General features: G+C 42.8%; 1 protein-coding gene across 1 annotated transcript in view; it reads right to left on the bottom strand.

Annotated features, from left to right (window-relative positions):
• Positions 1-14,097, bottom strand: part of LOC308286422 (coagulation factor VIII-like) — a 60,059-nt gene that overhangs the window by 30,308 nt on the left and 15,654 nt on the right. Inside the window, 11 exon segments of the mRNA XM_080727434.1 lie at positions 90-217; positions 338-477; positions 1,127-1,334; positions 1,872-2,084; positions 2,564-2,714; positions 2,932-3,146; positions 10,971-11,076; positions 11,470-11,526; positions 11,825-11,964; positions 12,266-12,357; positions 12,999-13,070. Of these exon segments, the coding sequence (XP_080583560.1) occupies positions 90-217; positions 338-477; positions 1,127-1,334; positions 1,872-2,084; positions 2,564-2,714; positions 2,932-3,146; positions 10,971-11,076; positions 11,470-11,526; positions 11,825-11,964; positions 12,266-12,357; positions 12,999-13,070 (1,522 nt within the window).

Here is a 14,097-nt window from a genome sequence, read left to right as displayed (position 1 = left end):
TTTGAAGTCTGCACAATTCCAAAACTGTATCCGGTACTTTACACACGCACGCACACACACGCACACACGCACACACACAATGTCCATACCTGGTGGGTGTTATGGACAATGGGGCTCTCTGTCTTTACCCCATGAGCATGGATAGAATAAGGTCTGGATGCCATGTTCTTAAACACTATCTTTATCTTATCCCCCACATCAGCATGGATCATAGAACCTGAGGAGAGGAGAGGAGAGGAGAGGAGAGGAGAGGAGAGGATGAACACACATATATTTTCAGGTTTTCACACCAAACGCCTGTTGCCATTCCATAGTTCTCCATGCTGTATCAACCTACCCATAATCCCAAGGTGCTCCATGTCAGGTGCTCTTACCACCTCCTGAGTGAATTTATCGTTTGTGAACAGGCGGTAGACCACCTTCTTATAGCGGGAACCTATGAATTTACCCCGCTGTTCTAAGAATTCAGACCCGGGACTATAGGAGAGAGAGAGAGAGAGAGAGGAGAGATGGGGTTTGTGTGAGTTTATGACAATATAAGCGTATTATATATATCCTTGTTGTCAGGAATAAACCTTGTATCTCCATACTTTTTTAGTTTTTAGTTTTTGTACCTTAATGAATTAATGCTCTACTTCATCATACTAAAGTGTCACACCAAAGTAGCAAGAATTGCTGTGAGTGATGCATTTCTTTTTGTGAAAGTGGAACTCGTCAACAGTGGTGTAAAAAGTGTTTTACTTAAGTAAAAGTATCAATACTGTAATATAGAAATACTGTTACAAATAAAAAGTCTGGAATTTACAATGTACTGTAGGAAACGTGCAAAATTATTGGTATCAAAATGCGATGCCACGCATTGTGAGCTTGTAGATCGGCTATTTCCAAATGGCCGTAGTGTATACAGGGCTGAAGTTGTCAATGTAGGTTTTGTAATAAAATAAAATATACAGAGTAACTAGTAACTAAATCGGAAATTGGAAATACTCAAGTAAAGTACAAATACCTCAAAATTGTACTTAAGTACAGTATTTAGTTATTTTACACCACTGTGTACATTGTATAGTGTACATAATATATGTGTCCATATGTTCATGTTGCGTGTAGTTCCGATGTGATACTGTACCTGTTTGTCAGTCCATTGAACATTTCCGTCTCCCAGGTGCGGTTGGGAGCATAATCCCAGGTCTTTTCCACGGCAGCAATGTAGTAGGTCTTGGAGTGGAGCATGATCTCTCCCTGGCGCTGCAACAGCCTGCACTTCTGCACCGTGTAGTCGGCTCGCATGCCAGCCTGATAGTCAGCCACCATAGCTGACACCACCTCAAACTGACCTGGAGTACAACACACACACACACACACACACACACACACACACACACACACACACACACACACACACACACACACACACACACCCACACACACACACACACACACACACACACACACACACACACACACACACACACACACACTATTATAATACTCCTTATACTTGTGAGGATATCAACATTTTAGTAAGGGAATTTCATGTATAAATCCGTCATAACAAACCTCTAAATACCTTAATATTTTTGGACCATAACCCAACAGTTTGTGTTGACAAATTGTCATTTTTTTCAAACCTTACAACACATGCGTGCATGCAAAGATTCAGGTGGGGGTTAGGATTGGAATTAGACATTAAGTGGTTAAGTTTAAGGGTTGGGGTTCAAGCTGTCACTCAACGGAAATAGCAGTTCTACAAACCCACAATGTGTGATAGGGTTTAAAAATGTATTCATAAAATCTCCATCCTAAAATCCTGATATAAAGTCTTTCTAAGCATAGAAATACAAATGTTCATGCATGCGTTATACTGTCTGTACCCATGCTGTCAGGCTCCATTGTGACAGTGTAGGATGTGTGTGGGAACACACTGATGGTGTCTCGTCTGGTCTGGCGGTAGATGAAGCGGTTGCCATGGAAATAGAGACTGTGGATGTCGGCCTCCGAGCCCAGTCCTGATAGATGCCACATTACCGTGTCTCCTTTACACATGGTCAGGCCTTGCAGGTTCCTGAACACAAAGCCATTGATGGCTAACAGGGAGAGAAGCCGTCAAATCAAAGAGAGCTCTGTTAGGGTTAGGGCAAAACTTTGGCATTGCACTGTGATCTTGAAATTTGAAAAAAATTAATCATCATAATCATAATAATCATTGTTATAATAATCACAATCATAATAATCTGTTAATTAACAAACAGACAAACAGCAGTGATATAGATTTGGACATTGTTGTTACATGAAGTCCACAAGATGGTCTCATATTTCGACAGGTCACCAATTTCACAGTAACACAGCTATGCTGCCTGGAAGACAGTGGTCAGTGGATGGAGGAGGCGAGGAGGCAGATATTTTAGCATTACAATTTGTAATTCAAGCTTGAATAGAGAAAAGAGCAAGCGCTGCGTGGGTGCGTAATGATCAGAAAACGTGCACGTGCATGCATGAGCGTACGTATGTGTGTGTGTGTGTGTGTGTGTGCGTGCGTGGGTGTCTTGGTGCACATCCTCCTCACCATGCATCTTATTACTGGCTATAAAGCCCTCATCCTTAAGGTTGACAGTAGCAGGAGCCGTGGTGAAGGTCTTAATGTTGTCCTCCAGATACCAGCTCAGGTTCTCATCAAACACTGTGGCCAGGAGATTGAACTCCTTAATATAGTTCTTCTGTTGAAGGAAAGAGAGAGGGAGGGGGGGGGAGAGAGAGAGAGAGAGAGGTGAGGTGAGGTGAGGGAGAGAGAGAGAGACAGAGAGGTTAACAAATGCACATAGACCTTTACATTCTTCCCTCATGCTTAGTCTGTCTAAACTGGATTGAGTTAAGAATGAATCTTACACCCTCAAGAGTCTCAACTTTCTTTCTTTCTCTCCCTCTCTGTCTCACCTGTACTCCTTTCTTCAAAGCTTTGGGTCTACAGACTAGCAGAGGTCCCACCAGTCCAGAGTTGGTGTCCTTGACCGCGTCGACTGCAGAGTAGTAGAGATAGCTCAGACAGTCGGGCTCTCCTTCCACTGGCCCAGCGCCCACTGGCACCACCCACTCATAGGTGTGCTTGGTGCCAGGTCGGACCAGAGACGCCGGAGGAGGAGTCACCACTCCTAGATGGTTGGAACAAAGATGTTTTAATCAATCACTTTTGTTCACTATGTATTTGTGAAAACTGTCAACACTAATGCGACACACCAAAGAACAGTCTTTGAGAGTCCACATTCAGAATATTGAGTCATAAGTTATGACTCCATATTCAATATTCAAGACCAGAGGCCTCATTTATAAAACTAGGATTATTATTGTACATTGCACACGGTTCCAGTCACGATGTCTCTTCTATACTGCTGTGTCTCAATAATCATGGGTCAAGTGTTTATAGAATGAAAATGCATTTCATTAACTAAAGGGATTTTGAGTTGTTGTACGTAATGAAATATGATGTAATTGCACTGGGAAAAAGAGACAATGCTGCAAATTGCATTTAGATGTTAGTCTGTTCACCCACAGTGCAAGGAAACCTATTGTGTTTATGTACGTAGATCAGTCGACAGCTGGCCTACAAGAGAAAAAGCAAGGGCACTAATGGATATTTTCCAGAGAAGTTTAACACCAACACAACTATTATACTATTTAATTTGCCAAATAACTAAATTGTAAAATTGTTCAGCCAGGGCCGTTTTTAGGCATAGGCAAGCTACCGTAGGCAAATGCCTATGTCCTGACTCCTGTCCTGTGATTGAGGTCAGCTATATAGACATTGAGGTGTTACGGAATCGCGGATTCGCAGACATACTGACAGGATGTGCATTTTTACATACTTAACTGCGACCTTCGGTTGACAGACAGACAGAGAGAGAGAAGAAGAAGAAGAGTTGAGGAAATTAACTTGAAAAAATGTGTCATGGGTATGAGATTTGGAACTATACTCCTTACCCCTTTATCCCTAACCTTCTTTGCTGTTTTTTGAAAAAACATTTTAAACTACTTCAAATAGCCGACCTGTACATCGTGACATTGTAGGTCAGCTTTTTTAACTATTTAAAAAGTGTTTTTCAAAATAGCAAAAAAAATGAAGTAGGACCTTAAATGTCTGAACCAGTGTTGATTTCGTCGACTAAAACTATGACGAAAATTGTTTGTCGACTGCGTTTCTTTCACTGACGAAAACTAAATAAAAACTAAAATAAAAGTAAGCTGTGATGACTAAAACTAAGACTAAATATATTGACAATTTCGTCAACAAAATAAAAACTAGACTGAAACATTAGGGAGGAGAGAATAATTTTATGTTTGGTTGCTCTCAGATGTTGTGTGCTGAAAATAGCAGATCTACAAGCTTGTAGATCTGCTATTTTCAGCACACAACCAAGTGTAAAATCAGTCATTACGATGCCATCAAGGCCTGCCAAAATACATTTCAGACTAAATCAACTGAAAAGTGTAGATTTAGTCGCCATCTGTAGCATCCTATTGCACACCCCAAACGATCTCAGTCTTCTCAGGAGGAACAGCCTGCTTTTCCCCTTGCTGTGAATCGCCTGCGTGTTGTCCGACCAGTCCAGTGAACTATTCAGGTGTACTCAGAGGAATTTGTAGTTATCCACGAGCTCAACCACCTCACCGTTAATGGTGCTTGGCACCGGGGGGACTCTCTTGGAGGTGCGGAAGTCCACCACCATCTCCTTGGTCTTGCTTGCGTTGAGCCTGAGATGGTTAGCCTCGCTCCACTGCACAAAGTCCCTAACCACACCATCGTGCTCAGCCGTGTTGTCACCCGAGATCTTGCTGACCACCACGGTATCATCTGAGAACTTCTGCAGATGACAGGTCTTGGAATTGAAGCGGAAGTCCGATGTATAGAGAGTGAACAGGAAGGGTGAGAGCACAGTTCCTTGAGGGGCCCCCGTGTTGCTCACCAGCACATCAGACCGACAGCTCTGCAGTCTCACAGACTGTGGTCTTTCTGAAAGGTAGTCTGTGATCCATGCCACAAAGCCCTTGTCCACCCCATCAGCGTAAGCTTCTCCGCAAGCAGAGACGGTTGGATAGTGTTGAAAGCACTGGAGAAGTCAAAAAACATAATTCTGACTGTGCTGCCCAGATCTTCCAGATGGGTGAGAGCCTTATGGAGCATGTAGGTGATGGCGTCATCAACCCCAATATTAGCCTGGTAGGCAAACTGAAGGGGGTCCAGGTGATCACTGACCGCCGGTCTCAGTAGGTTCAGAACCAGCCGTTCGAAGACCTTCATGACCTGTGATGTCAGGGCGACTGGTCTGTAATCATTGAGGACCGAGGGACGGGTCTTCTTAGGCACCGGGACAATGCAGGAGGTCTTCCACAGCTGTGGTACCTTCCCCGTCCTCAGGGAGAGGTTGAAGAGGTGCGTAAGGGGGACAGCGAGCTGCTCCGCGCAAGCCTTAAGCACCTTAGAGTTGATGTTATCAGGTCCCGCCGCTTTCCTGGTGTTGACTTTTCCGAGTTGGCGCCTCACTTGCTCGGTGGTGAGAATCAGGGTGGGTGGGGGGGGGGGGGGGGGGGGGGGGGAGATGATGCAGGGGAAGAAAGAGGGCGGCAACCGAGGTCACCGTTTGACCCAGCCGCTGCTTGTTGAACATTAACAGGAGCTCCGTCAAACCGATTGAAAAAACGGTTCATCTCGTTTCTCCTCCTCCGTGCCTGGCACAGTAGAGTTGGCAGAGCCATACCCCGTGATCTTCCTGAAACCACCCCACACTTGTCTCGTATTGTTCTCCCTCAGAGAGTTCTCCAGCTTAGCTTTGTAGCTCCCTTTTGCCTGAGCCTTGACTGTTTTAAGCTCCTCCACCACCACCCTCACGCCCTCCCAGTCACCTGCATGGAACAGATCCCTTTTCCTCTTAAGGAGGTGAATGATTTCATTTGTTATCCATGGCTTGTTGTTAGAGAAGCAGCGAACCTTCTTAGTAGGAACACACACCTTCTCGCAGAAGCAGATATAGTCAGTGATAACCTGACAGAGGCTATCTACATCATCCCCATGCGCATTAACCACCAGAATTCTTCGTCAGAGATAGCATGTCGGCTGGGTGGGTCTGGCCGAGCGCCCTGTGACAACCTCACGGACTGGTTAAGAGATTCCACAGACGAACAAACTCTCGTCAAAGTCTCTTCCATACGCTGTAGTTGCTCTTCCTGAGTCTGTAGCTGTCGCTGGATATCATCTAGGGTGGTGTCTCCATCAGAGGACTTAATGGACATCGCAGGCTTTCATGGTGTGCTCTAACCTTGATTACGGAATACTTATTGTGGGCTCGCTGAAAGTGAGACCAGTATGTTCTCCCAGATCCTTATATAGTAAGGTTATTCTCCTCAAAACGGGCCGACAGTACAAAGCGTTCCTATGTGACATCACCACCAACAAACCTGATAACAACAACACCCACATGAAATCATTTGTAGTTTTCCAATGAATTTCCAATGGGAAATGAATCTGGAGAGAGAGGGAGAGAGACCCATTAGGAGTCTAATGTTGGAGTGCCCGTTGGGCAGATCTTTATGGTGTTCTATGCGAGCCCACACTGTTTCGTAGGAACAGTATTTCTAGTTACTAATAAGTAATACTTATAAGTATTCCAGTGCTAATAAGTATTCCAGTGTTCAATGTTGACTTATAACTAGAGATCTGACATCATGTTCATTTCCTTGGTAACAGTGTCGAAGCGTCCTTGAGCAAGACACCGAACCCCTAAATGCTTGGGTTTGGTTGGTGCCTTGCATGGTTTCCTCCGCCATCGGTGTTTGAATGAATAGGTGAGTGTAATGCACAATCATTGTAAAGCGCCTTGGATAAAGGTGCTGTATAAATGCACCATTTACCATGTAGAGATATTTATGCTTTGTTTTAAATATTTCAATTTTGCAGACAAATTTACTGTCATAGCTTAATCAAATGTTTTGATTGTGCTTTTAACAAGCACAAATTGTGCTTGTTGTGACCAGTTGACATGTACCCAGGAGGGACTTGAGTTACAAAGCTCCCGCTGTAGTTGAATGGTGAGGAACAGCAAGCATCCGTGTAAGTCCTCAACTTTGTTTGAAATTCTGACAGCACAAGAAATCCAAATCACTATTAATCATAACAACAACATAATGTCCTAATTTTAGGTGGACCTCTACAGTGACTAGAGCTGTCAGACCACATAGTATAGGGTGTCCTTGGCTAAACTGTCCACTGTCTTAATACAGATAAGACAAGCAGCTGGGAGTGATAAAACAGAGGCTTTGAAACGCCCAGTGGGCTTTAAAGTCCCCAGGCACTCTCGTTTCCCATCTTTTTTTCCCCTCTTGAATGCCTTGGTTAATCCAGCCTCTGAAGAGAGACACGAAGAAAGTTACATTCCAGCACTCAAGGTGACACATCTTGAAGAACTTGAGCTGTGTCACATGAGCAACAGAAAATGCTGAAGTTGCCCGCAACTTTCTCTCTGTGTCACCATGGGGCCCTACCACTTAAAAAACCTACACCTGCGATATGTTTTTGCTCTGGCTACAACAAATATCATCGCTGAAAATTGCATATCTAAAGCTTACAACGCACCTTTGTGAGCTTCATCCACCTTAAATTGTATGCGCAAACATGACAAAAACCTGATATTGGTGATCAATACATAACTCATTGACCCGTCACCCATACCATTTTTTGTATTAAGTGTGTTTAGTGAAGTAATTGGATCTTTATATATGACCATACTGTAACTTTCAGAATACTGCAGACATGCTCTCTCCCTACTGTATATGACCAGGAATCAACATGATCTTTGCTTTAACACTATACACTAGAGTGGGGTACGCGGCCAAATAAAAAATAAAAGATTAAAGTGAATGTACAGAAGGCTAAGTTGTGTTGATGACAGAACAACAGAGAGAGGTTGTATAGATGACAGGTGGTGTAGCCAGCGCTGGACCAACATCAAATTACGGAGATATGTTTTGGAAACAGATGGTCACCATGTAACGTTCTGTTCTGCTGTTGATCAACAAGCCATGGAACTCTTCCAGATTCTACCGTCATCCTCGTGGACAACAGAGGATAGTAGCCATTCTCTATAGACTGGTTAGTTGCCTATTAGCACTCACATTTTCACAGCTTACTGAACACTTGGCTTGCACAATGAATTTCTGATTGATCCTGTTTATGTATCAAAAGTTTTAGACTGTCAAAAATAGTAGGACCATACAAGCTTTTTTACACATGGGTACTTTGTCACAATGTATGTTGATAGGATTTCATTCTTAATTTTACCTCAAACATCATCAAAATTCTATCCCGATATTGATGTTGCTTAATACATTTTGTCCAATGTGTGCCATAATCCATACTGTAAATAATTCCTATTGTGCGTGTAAATGCCTTACCTTTTTTCTTCTTTTTGGACTTAATATTGCCAGACATGGCATGTTTTTTGCACTTTATTTTTATTTATATTCTTATTTTTTTGTATCTTTGTGTATACTGTATAAAGTGTATATTCTTTTTTTGTGCATACCGGTATATTCTTTTTTTTTGTGCCTTGCTTTTTTTCACTGTACAAAACAGTACTTCTTTTTTCTTTTCATACTTTCTCCGTAACCTTGTAACCTTAAACTGCTTTGCTGCCTCTGGGCGAACTGATTTCCCCCATTGGGATAATAAAGGTACCGTATCTATCTACTGCACTCTGTCTCGGTGGCAACTTGCGCCTTGTTATTTACATCAGGTCGCACTTCTTGGTGGTGATGTCACAGAGAACGCTGCTCCTTCATTGGCTTTGTACTGTTGACCAGAAACAGACAGCACCGAATGCAGTACTTGCACGCTCTGCTAGCGCAAACAATTAGCAAACACCAACACCAACATTAGAATAGCGCTAGAAGAGCTGATATTAGTTTCCCTACAGAAGTAACTAGATGCTGCTATTATACATTCCTATCTATCATAGTTAGTTGTTCACTATTTCCAGATAGGCTAAAACCACCACTGTTCCCTAATGAAATGAAAGTCATGGAGAAGCACAGCCTTCTCTTGAAATGATATACTGTAAGCACTGAAAGAAAAGGTCTGCATTTCCTAGACCTCTAGTAACACAAGCTGATGAGAGGATAGGGTGAGAGGAGAGTAACAGACAGGGAGAGTACGTGGTGACTACAAATGTCCCAAATTTTCACTTGTTCCACTCAATATATAGGTGTTTTCTAGGGATCACAATCCATCATCATATCGGTATCAGCAATATACCGACATACGGCACATACCCTGAGAGGACACCGACATACATACCCAGCCGATCGCAGTATACTTTACTACTCTCTACTTGCACAAGTAATATAATTATTAGTACTATAATGATGATGATGATGATGACGATGATCAATTAACCAGAATAAACAAATCATTCCCTAGCCACCTTTTATACACACAAACAAGGGTATACTGAGGTTCCAAATGAAACTAGTCTTGACCATGTGAGAAAAAGAAAATCTATCCACAGTATGATATTAGCCCTGGCCCCAGACTAATTAATGACTAATAATGTTGTTAATTAAGCCAGTATAAAACCAGCCTAGGGAGAGCATGGCCTGCAGGAGGTACCAGCCAGCTGCGTCGGAGTGACGTTGTCATTTAATGGGCTGCATTTAGAGACAGTTCACAGAGGAGATTGTACTCTATGTATTTAGAGACGGGGTAGCTGGGGTTGTTGTGCGTAGGCAATACAGTGCAAAACAAGATCCAAATATAAAAAGTGCAGTGAAACCTTTTCAGGTGTGAGGAAATGAGGATTTTGTTTGCGTCAGTGTTCATCAATATCCCATCTCTGTGGATCTACAGCACTACCATGGGGTCAAAAAGGGAGGCCATGTTTTGTCTCTGTCTCTGTCTCTGTCTCTCTCTCTCTCTCTCTCTCTCTCTCTGTGAATGATAATGCTAATGCTATGTTATATTCATTAATTTTATTACATCTTTCAGGTCAGGTCACTACTGTACATTGATAAATACAATGGAATTATCGGCAGATCAAATTCCACAGTTAAATAAATGTCAATGACTCGAGAAATCTTTTTTTAATACCTCTCAGTTTACTCAAAGATTAAATTGAACTGTATTTAAGACCTTTAAGGACTTGAAATTACATTACAATAAATACATGCAGGTGCATCCTACAGTATATGGATGAGCATATGAGCCAATCATTTACGACAAATGTTTTGTGCTATTTTACAAAATGTGCAGCAACAGTTACTGCAACAGTAGCAGCTACATACAGTATATTTCGTTTCTTGGCCAACAGTTGACATATGTCTGGATCTGGATCTGGGTCTGGGTCTGGGTCTGGGTTTCTGACTGTCTGGGCCTTACACCTCAGCTCCCATCTGCTCAGCCAAAAAGTCCTCTTCTTACTGTGTGTACAGAGACAGACATCACACTGCATCATCAGTACACCATTCTCTCTATTTTGATTGTCTAAAGTAACCAGCTCTTATGGCTTAACTTAAAGGCCTGTCCATACTGTCTCCGACCACCAAACCTTTCGTCAGAAAGGTCCAGTTCAACTACAAAATGACGTCACTCACATCTCATTATCCCGAAATAGAGTTGGTAAAGCTGCATGTTGGAAAGTCGGAACTCTCCGACGAAGACAGTATGGACAAGCCTTTAAGTTAAGACATACCTGTAGCTGGTACTAGACAATCAAAATACAGTCTCTGTCTTTCTCCGACCCCCCCCCCCCCCCTCTCGTACACATTATATTGCTACTGTATGTTTTCACAGGGCTGTCTTTAACCCGCTATTGTATCCTTTCTGTATACAAAAGGCTATACAGTGCTCACGCACGCACACACACGCACACGCACACACACACACACACACACACACACACACACACACACACACACACTCCCAAAGTCTGTACCTTTTTCTTTAACAGTGTATAGAGTCTCCATGCCACCTATGATGTGGTCAGCTACATGACAGTGGAACAGCCAGGAACCAGCATACGCAGGACGCATCTTCACCGTCTGAAGATGACAAGAAAGCGAGAGACGTCAGTTCAGCAAATGCTAAGGTATGGCAACATGACTGGTGTCTTGCACGCATGCGAAGGTATGTTGCGAAACCTTAGCAACAGGCTTGATGAATTTTATTTAGGAAGTACATTTTTTTTTTTCCCTGTAGCCAAGGTATGGCAGCTGCCATACCTTGCCATACCGAATTGTCGGTATGGCGGTGTTGGTTTGTGTTGCACTTTTTTACCATATCAAATGGGAAGACCCGCTGATATGTTTTGATGGTACAATTAATTCAAATAATTAATCATTCTTGTATGTTTAAAAAAAACATCTGTTTTAATCATGGGTATAAGGTTAAAAATAGGTTACAAATGTGTGATTCAAGGCAAGCATGGTTTATACCTGGAACGTTGCTGGCAACAGATCAAACACATCAGTACGATGAGGACCTCCACCCAACTGGAGGAGGAGAGGAAGAAGAAGGGAGAGGGTAAGGTTTGATAAGAATACTAAATGACCCTATATGGCCATTTTTACACTCCCAGTTGATTTTGCTGTGCAGTTAGTGTTAAGTGAAGCAGAAGGTGTGTGTGTGTGTGTGTGTGTGTGTGTGTGTGTGTGTGTGTGTGTGTGTGTGTGTGTGTGTGTGTGTGTGTGTGTGTGTGTGTGTGTGTGTGTGTGTGTGTGTGTGTGTGTGTGTGTGTGTGTGTGTGTGTGTGTGTGTGTGTGCGCGCGCGTGTGTGTGTGTGTACTGTACCTTATATTCCACACTGTGGCCATGCCAGTGGGCTGTGTGTATGTCCACCTCATTTCCCATTGCCATCAGATACCAGTAAACCTTATCACCCACCTCCATGTTCAGACCAAGCAGGTTACTGTACATGAGACCGTTAATCGCTGCACATAGACAGAGAAAGCACATACAAACCCGCATTAGAAAGAAAGTAAATAGTCAAATTGAGGAGTCCATTGTGGCACAGGGGTAAAGTCTGTGCGTGGGTGCGTGCGTGTGTACATTTGTGTGTGTGTGTGTGTGTGTGTGTGTGTGTGTGTGTGTGTGTGTGTGTGTGTGTGTGTGTGTGTGTGTGTGTGTGTGTGTGTGTGTGTGTGTGTGACTGTGTGTGCGTGCGTGTGTACATTTGTGTGTGCGTGTGCGTGTGTGTGTGCGTTTGTGTGTGTGCGTGTGCGAGTGCCTCACCATGCATCTTGTTACTCTCTATGAATTCTTCATCATCCTTGAGATTGGCGGGAGGGGTCCTGATGTGGGTTCTAATGTTATCATCCAGGTACCTTGAAGAATCACAATAGAGACCAGAGTAAGCAACAAAATTGTTTTCTGATCACATTGTGTAAATAGCTGATCATTTCCTGTTCAGAACAACTTAAATGTGGATCCTGTATATGGGAGGCTTATGATGGCAACGCCAGTGGAGTTGGATTACTATATGGCCAAGGAGACCAGAGGGAGCAAATCGAGTTTGTGTTCTGGTGAGTCTTAACGTGCTTGTAGCCTCGTACTGTATCAGGCTTTATACTGGTGTCTGTTTTTGCTCTTCATTCATTATCTTTGTTGTGAGGAGCTTGTAGATCTGCTATTTTCCTGCAAAAAGTTTCCCCATAATACGGATGGGGGTAATACGTAGTAAAGTTGTCGTACCCACTCACACAGGAATACAATTTCCTGAGAACATCCAGTGATTTGTCATTAACCAATTAATTCATCATTTTTATCACACGCCAAACCTGTCATGTCCAATGACATGCTGCTGTCTCATGATTTTGTCTTTGTTCAGACCATGCATTCTGTCTTGCTCTAAGTCTTTGATGTATGAAAATATAATCAACGGTAACTCTCAGCTCGTCCCATGAGAGACAGAGGTAGCGCTAGATTGGACATGAGTGCCAGGGTTAGGGATTCTGTAGCCACTTACCAACTCTTATTCTCATCAAAGACCAGGAAGAGCATAGCGAATTCTTCCACTTCCTTCTTCAGACCCAGAGACCTGGAAAAACACAATACAAAGTATTGGACATCATACAACACAGACAGTACAAAACAACATACTCTTTCCTAGTCCCAGAAACGAAACCAAGACTATATTAGAGTAATATGTTGTACTGTGTTGCTGTATAGACTGACGTTCATACAGTACACGCACACACGCACGCACACACCCACACACGCACAACACACACACACACACGCACACGCACACACACGCATGTGCACGCACGCACACACACACACACACACGCGCGCGCACGAACTATTAAATTGTATAATATGCAACATTATTCCAACAGGAACATAAGAGGAAATAAATATACATAAATGTATGACAATGAAGGTACAATCAGATATACAGTAGGGTTAAGGAGCCTAGTTTAAAAATAAAGGTTAGTGAGTGTACCAATGTAAAATAGCATGTAAAGGCCGACATGGCCCTCTAGTGGCTACATGGAAATTGTGTGGCTTCTTTTGACACGGTCTTGACCAGCAAAAGGCACTTGTGCTTGATTAATACATTGTTGTCTTGCTGAAGGCAAGATGAACACTTTTCAACGAATTAACCGCATTCTAGTGTCATACTTTAAAGGTACACTAGGTAACTTTAAGATATTTAAAAAATGCAGTCATTTAACTTTCTCAGCCACTATACAGTATTTTTGTGCTGGGGTGTTTCCTTGCAGAAAGACACATCCCCCTGGCTGTATTTTGGTTTTGTTCCACTGTTAATCTGTGAGTCTGTGAGGGGGCCCCCTCCCCTCTCTGACAGGCATCAAGCAGGTAGTTGTCAATCACCTCTGTGCACAAACCCTTGAAGTTCAAAGGGAGCACAGACAAAGAAGTCCCTCCAAGGGATGAATGTCAACATAAACTGTGGACCAGAACCAAAATACAGCCAGAGGGATGTATGTTTCTGCAAGGAAACACCCCATCACAATAATATAGTGGCTGATACAGGGAAAGGACTACTAAAATACAATATTTATATATAGAAAAAAATTATGTTACCTTCAAATTAGCTG

This window comes from Nannobrachium achirus (genome assembly GCF_963921795.1).
Source record: "Nannobrachium achirus genome assembly, chromosome: 1".
Classification (NCBI taxonomy): Eukaryota; Metazoa; Chordata; class Actinopteri; order Myctophiformes; family Myctophidae; genus Nannobrachium; species Nannobrachium achirus.
Note: the sequence above shows the minus strand (reverse complement) of the source record. Positions and strands in the feature narration are given on the sequence as shown.